The 7,083-nt window shown below is 56.3% G+C and overlaps 1 protein-coding gene across 1 annotated transcript; it reads right to left on the bottom strand.

The window, feature by feature from the left end:
- Positions 1 to 2,067: 2,067 nt before the first annotated feature.
- Positions 2,068 to 5,600, bottom strand: LOC147708111 (uncharacterized). Its single transcript, XM_086925306.1, has 2 exons — positions 4,590 to 5,600; positions 2,068 to 3,838 (listed from the first exon to the last, which is right to left on the bottom strand). Exons 1-2 carry the CDS (start codon positions 4,897 to 4,899, stop codon positions 2,115 to 2,117), a joined length of 2,034 nt encoding a protein of 677 aa, XP_086781432.1. The 5' UTR covers positions 4,900 to 5,600; the 3' UTR covers positions 2,068 to 2,114.
- Positions 5,601 to 7,083: the final 1,483 nt, after the last annotated feature.

The following is a 7,083-nucleotide window of genomic DNA, read 5'->3' as shown; positions in this document are numbered from 1 at the left end:
ACCAGGACCAAGGGCCAACACAAGACGACCATACACATACACGCCAGGGCACACAGAATGGGAAACACACACCTCATCACATCATAAACATCTACTACACCACAGCACAGCTGCACACCCTGTGCTGCCAGTGTCCCCCAAGGTGACCTGTGAACAGTGTATGCAGCAATAGCAATTCACCCACACGAAAACTGCATGGCCTGCCAAATAACCATCACAGAGTACAACATCAGCAGGGCCACAATGGACTGAAGAACCTGTCCCCCTGTCTAAAAATCATATGGCCACATACAACCTTGCAATGGTGATGTACAAAATAGACCATGGAACTCAGTCAAACAAGAAAATGACTTTAATCAGTAAGGAGACAGAGAAAACACACCATAATGTACTGTATTTATTCACATATTGCACAGATGTAGCTACACAACATAAGTAGACAACAGCAACTCTCAAAATCATGTGCAAATGCCATAGACTATGCACTGGTGAATCACAATCGGGAAGTGCAAAGTCCTTGGCAGGGCAGGGTACAGCACATCAGAGCAACAGGCCCAGAGTCCTTGGCAGGGGAGAGCACATCAGAGCAACAGGCCCAGTGTCCTTGGCAGGGCAGGGTACAGCACATCAGAGCAACAGGCCCAGAGTCCTTGGCAGGGCAGGGTACAGCACATCAGAGCAACAGGCCCAGAGTCCTTGGCAGGGCAGGGTACAGCACATCAGAGCAACAGGCCCAGAGTCCTTGGCAGGGGAGAGCACATCAGAGCAACAGGCCCAGTGTCCTTGGCAGGGCAGGGTACAGCACATCAGAGCAACAGGCCCAGTGTCCTTGGCAGGGGAGAGCACATCAGAGCAACAGGCCCAGAGTCCTTGGCAGGGTACAGCACATCAGAGCAACAGGCCCAGTGTCCTTGGCAGGGCAGGGTACAGCACATCAGAGCAACAGGCCCAGAGTCCTTGGCAGGGGAGAGCACATCAGAGCAACAGGCCCAGTGTCCTTGGCAGGGCAGGGTACAGCACATCAGAGCAACAGGCCCAGTGTCCTTGGCAGGGGAGAGCACATCAGAGCAACAGGCCCAGAGTCCTTGGCAGGGTACAGCACATCAGAGCAACAGGCCCAGTGTCCTTGGCAGGGCAGGGTACAGCACATCAGAGCAACAGGCCCAGAGTCCTTGGCAGGGGAGAGCACATCAGAGCAACAGGCCCAGAGTCCTTGGCAGGGGAGAGCACATCAGAGCAACAGGCCCAGTGTCCTTGGCAGGGCAGGGTACAGCACATCAGAGCAACAGGCCCAGTGTCCTTGGCAGGGCAGGGTACAGCACATCAGAGCAACAGGCCCAGAGTCCTTGGCAGGGCAGGGTACAGCACATCAGAGCAACAGGCCCAGAGTCCTTGGCAGGGCAGGGTACAGCACATCAGAGCAACAGGCCCAGTGTCCTTGGCAGGGGAGAGCACATCAGAGCAACAGGCCCAGAGTCCTTGGCAGGGTACAGCACATCAGAGCAACAGGCCCAGTGTCCTTGGCAGGGCAGGGTACAGCACATCAGAGCAACAGGCCCAGAGTCCTTGGCAGGGGAGAGCACGTCAGAGCAACAGGCCCAGAGTCCTTGGCAGGGGAGAGCACATCAGAGCAACAGGCCCAGTGTCCTTGGCAGGGCAGGGTACAGCACATCAGAGCAACAGGCCCAGTGTCCTTGGCAGGGCAGGGTACAGCACATCAGAGCAACAGGCCCAGAGTCCTTGGCAGGGCAGGGTACAGCACATCAGAGCAACAGGCCCAGTGTCCTTGGCAGGGCAGGGTACAGCACATCAGAGCAACAGGCCCAGTGTCCTTGGCAGGGGAGAGCACATCAGAGCAACAGGCCCAGAGTCCTTGGCAGGGTACAGCACATCAGAGCAACAGGCCCAGTGTCCTTGGCAGGGCAGGGTACAGCACATCAGAGCAACAGGCCCAGAGTCCTTGGCAGGGGAGAGCACATCAGAGCAACAGGCCCAGAGTCCTTGGCAGGGTACAGCACATCAGAGCAACAGGCCCTGGAACACACCCACATCGCTAACAATGGTGTACTGTAGCACACCTATGTGTGGCACAGGCGTCTGAGGGTGTTGACAACTCACTCCTGGCTGTCATGTGGAGTGGAACCTGGCTGTGTGTCAGGGACTGCAGGTCGACTTGACTGGTGTGACAGAGGGACATGTGGTGTGGCTATAACAGAGGGCCTGCAAGGTGGAGGGCTGTGCGGACCAGGTGGCACCGTGGCACGTGGAGGTGGAGTCATGCACGCCCTTGACACAGTGTGGGTGGGAGAGGTTGGAGGGGTGCCCTTCCACTTCTTAGGAATATGAATTTGCTTCCCTGTCATGGGGTTGATGGGAAGTGGCGTTGACACCACCTGCACACCCCCCAACTGTTCCACTTCAGGGGCAGACACTGCCACTCCCTCTGGAGAAGTGCTTGATCCTGCAGTACGCTTGTGCTGGCTACGCCTCCGGGCCACTTTAGCCTCTCTGGAAGGTGTACCCCCCACAGTGACCACCTTCCCACTTACCCCAGGGATGGCCATTACACTGCCCTCCTGCCCCTTCTTGCCAGGGATGGCCACTACACTGCCCTCCTGTCCCTTCTTGCCAGGGATGGCCACTACACTGCCCTCCTGTCCCTTCTTGCCAGGGATGGCCACTACCCTGCCCTCCTGTCCCTTCTTGCCAGGGATGGCCACTACACTGCCCTCCTGTCCCTTCTTGCCAGGGATGGCCACTACACTGCCCTCCTGTCCCTTCTTGCCAGGGATGGCCACTACACTGCCCTCCTGTCCCTTCTTGCCAGGGATGGCCACTACACTGCCCTTCTTTGCCACAATGACTGGGCTGGTCACAGCAGGGCTTCCCTCCACCTGCCTCGATGTACTTTGTTCTGGGGTTGATGTGGTAGGTGGGTGTGTCCCTGTGTTCACCCCAGGTGTAGTCATGACATCCCACACATCCTCTGTGGGCATAGCAGAGTCAATATCTGGTGATGGCTCAGCAGCATGTGAGCCTGATGTCTGACACAATGTTGTTCTGGCCTTGCTCTTCTGTGACTCCACCTGGTCTGTGCATATTGGGGGGTCCCTGCCCTTCTTTGGGGATGGAGTCTGTGGACGGGATTGTTTGCTTTGGGTCTGAGCTGTGCTCCTAGTGTTGTAACGTTTACTTGATGTATGTCCCAAGTGCTCACTGTCATCTGATGTGGCCACTGACTGGGTGGACGTCACAGGCACCTGAGTTGCAAAGGGGGCATGTTGGAGGGCTGACGTCACTGTACCTGACAATGACAGGAGTGTACGATGTAGGCCACCCACGTCAGAGTGTATGCCCTCCATGAATGCCAGAACCTGCCCTATTTTGTAATCGTGGGCACTGAAGGCATTCAGCAGGGCGGTCTGGCTCACGCAAAGTTGCCGCAGGAGCTCTACGCACTCTGCACTGAGGGCAGCAGGGGGGACAGGTGCAGGTGCTGCGGTGCCATGTGTGAATGTCACACGTCCCCTCTTAGTGACACGGATACGGCCAGCCCCAGAGGAAGTGGATGGGAGGGTGGGCAGTGGCCGTTGGTAGTCAGATGCAGCAGCAGAGTCCCCATCCCCTGTGGCTGCTAACAGGGACTCATCCCCCCTGCCATCAGATGAAGTGGTACTCTGTGTCTCAGCCACAGATTCCTCATGCATACTCCTGTCACCCTCAGTAGCGCTGGTGTGGTCAGTGTCACTTTGCTCCGTCTCACCCTGCTCTGCTGCCGCTGTCGTGCTGGTCTCCCCACCACTTTCAGGATCATGTTCCGCCGTGGTGTCTTCCGAATCTGCATTAGTGACAGAAACATGGTTGTATAAGTGTCATAGTCTGGTCACACGATATCAGAGCAATGCAGCACATGAGAGGCCTAGAGCTACATGGTAACCATCACACCCTCAAATCATTGTGCTGCTACACACCAGTTACACCACAACTGAGCCTGTCATGCGGACAAACAGGCAGGAGTGGACCAATGTCGATGACACACAGCACTACACCCTGCCCATGGATGGTGTTCCCCTAGCCCACATGGACCTGCCCCACGGACATGATGTAGCCACAACTAACATCACCACTTCCAGAGCCTAAAGGGATCCAGAGGGGAATACACACACCTGTTTTGTCTACACATGCCACATTGTCAAATAGGCCATTACAATCACCATGTGCCAATGTGGGTTCACATTGTTGTCAGATGTGTGGGCCACTACCATGCAGGTGCATGCAAAGTACACTGACATGGTGTAACACTCATTAAGTGGACACAGCTGTACAGCATAATAGGGACTACACCCACCATCACAAAGAAGAGTGACCATGTGGACAACAAAATATATGTCAAGGACTGAAAACTGCAGCCAGGAGATGCAGAGTAAGGCCATGGTGGGCCAATGCCTCATACAGACACACATCACAGTTGCCACTCACATCACATATCACAGCATGGCAGCACACGCACATCACATGTGTCACCGCAGACACAGGCACTCTACACATGCATCCACTCCCAGACAAACTCTCCCTCCCCGGATACTCACCATCGCTGTCTTGCTGCTGAAGCCCCTTCAGACGTGCATCCAGGTCTGGATAGGTCACTGCCAGTATGCGTGCCATCAGCGGAGTCATGGTGCGGCGTGCCACACGCCCTGTGCGTGGTACCATCCCCAGCTTCATCTCTGCCACTTGCTTAGCCAGCCGGCTGATGTCGTCCCACCTCTTGTGACAGTGTGTGTGTCGTCTGTTTGATACCCCCAGGGCTCGCACCTTTGCTGCTATGGCCCTCCAGACAGCCTTACGTTGGTGTACTTTGAGCTGCAGGTATGAGAGTAAAGAAGGACTAATGAACATTTACACATTGTCATATGTCAGCATCTATCAGTACAGCAGCCAGACACTGAATCAGGACGCACAGTGACCCCCCTCCCTCCAGAACTGGGGGTACCCTCACAAGGCCACTCTGCATGGCATAAACATTAGTGAATGCATGCACACATTGAGCTTCGTAGTCTCCATGATTATCACACTGAAGAATGATGATTCAACACAAATGCATCGACAGCACTGTATAAATCATAAATTGTACAGGGCATTGATGTGGCATATCCACTAATCAGTGTGCAGCAACTGTAGCATGTAAGTTGGCTGATGGACAAACTTTGGAAGGGCAGCCACTGAACCTACTCTGTGGGGCACACTGACTATGACTACAGGGGCACCCTGAAATTACATCACAAGCGGACACTGTCCAACCAGCTACAAGGCAAACAACCGTTGGTCATGTCTGCCCCAAAAAGTAGCACATCCCACTCACACATACAAGTATTGGCCTAGGACAGAGTCATAATGCAAAACACACACTCCCACCACCTGCAAACATCTTGTCTGTCAGTGTTTGTCAGCACCACACATCCAAAATAACATACAGCTGCATCATGAATACACGTCTGACACCACCCTGCCCTACAGCTCCCTACATGGTGACTTACCACGACATTGGGGCCACCAAACAGCCGTGGGTACTGTGCCAGCACCTCGTTCACAAGGACATCCAGCTCCTCACTCGTGAATGGACTGGCACGGATCTTATCTGTTCTTGACATCCCTGTGGATATGGCAGACCTGTGGCGGAAGTGAGTTGTGAGGTGTCCCAGGCAGCAGGCTCTGTGAGCAGCAGGAGAGGGTCCCAGGCAGCAGCAGGAGAGGGTCCCAGGCAGCAGCAGGAGAGGGTCCCAGGCAGCAGCAGGAGAGGGTCTCAGGCAGCAGCAGGAGAGGGTCCCAGGCAGCAGCAGGAGAGGGTCCCAGGCAGCAGCAGGAGAGGGTCTCAGGCAGCAGCAGGAGAGGGTCCCAGGCAGCAGCAGGAGAGGGTCCCAGGCAGCAGCAGGAGAGGGTCTCAGGCAGCAGCAGGAGAGGGTCCCAGGAAGCAGCAGGAGAGGGTCTCAGGCAGCAGCAGGAGAGGGTCCCAGGCAGCAGCAGGAGAGGGTCCCAGGCAGCAGCAGGAGAGGGTCCCAGGCAGCAGCAGGAGAGGGTCTCAGGCAGCAGCAGGAGAGGGTCCCAGGCAGCAGCAGGAGAGGGTCTCAGGCAGCAGCAGGAGAGGGTCCCAGGCAGCAGCAGGAGAGGGTCCCAGGCAGCAGCAGGAGAGGGTCTCAGGCAGCAGCAGGAGAGGGTCCCAGGCAGCAGGCTCTGTGAGCAGTGGGAATGTGTGGCTCACTCCCACAGATTTATAGGCCCATGGGGTCGTTAGGAAGCTGATAAGGTGCTACAATTGGTTGTCTGGGTCAGCCTTATTCATAAGCATCCAATGACCGGCTCCGCGGCGGCGGCGCGCCGCTTCCGCATTATTCAAATCTGCATCATGCCACATTGAACACCCATGCCATTGGCTGTATGCAATGCACCATGGCGGTGACGCACCGCGGGTGTCCGGGGTGCGCTACCGCGATGGTGCATCATTCAAAAGCATCCAATGACCGGCTCCGCGGCGGCGGCGCGCCGCTTCCGCATTATTCAAATCTGCATCATGCCACATTGAACGCCCATGCCATTGGCTGTATGCAATGCACCATGGCGGTGACGCACCGCGGGTGTCCGGGGTGCGCTACCGCGATGGTGCATCATTCAAAAGCATCCAATGACCGGCTCCGCGGCGGCGGCGCGCCGCTTCCGCATTATTCAAATCTGCATCATGCCACATTGAACACCCATGCCATTGGCTGTATGCAATGCACCATGGCGGTGACGCACCGCGGGTGTCCGGGGTGCGCTACCGCGATGGTGCATCATTCAAAAGCATCCAATGACCGGCTCCGCGGCGGCGGCGCGCCGCTTCCGCATTATTCAAATCTGCATCATGCCACATTGAACACCCATGCCATTGGCTGTATGCAATGCACCATGGCGGTGACGCACCGCGGGTGTCCGGGGTGCGCTACCGCGATGGTGCATCATTCAAAAGCATCCAATGACCGGCTCCGCGGCGGCGGCGCGCCGCTTCCGCATTATTCAAATCTGCATCATGCCACGTTGAACGCCCAT

This window comes from Lissotriton vulgaris, chromosome 6 (genome assembly GCF_964263255.1).
Source record: "Lissotriton vulgaris chromosome 6, aLisVul1.2, whole genome shotgun sequence".
NCBI lineage: Eukaryota > Metazoa > Chordata > Amphibia > Caudata > Salamandridae > Lissotriton > Lissotriton vulgaris.
Note: the sequence above shows the minus strand (reverse complement) of the source record. Positions and strands in the feature narration are given on the sequence as shown.

What these genes read in the sequence shown, in the direction of transcription:
- LOC147708111 (XM_086925306.1), bottom strand. Translation starts at nt 4,899, where the DNA reads ATGTTCATTAGTCCTTCTTTACTCTCATACCTGCAGCTCAAAGTACAC. An exon ending in TCAGCAGCAAGACAGCGATG is followed by an intron (nt 3,839 to 4,589) that starts GTGAGTATCCGG and finishes TCACTAATGCAG; the next exon opens with ATTCGGAAGACACCACGGCG.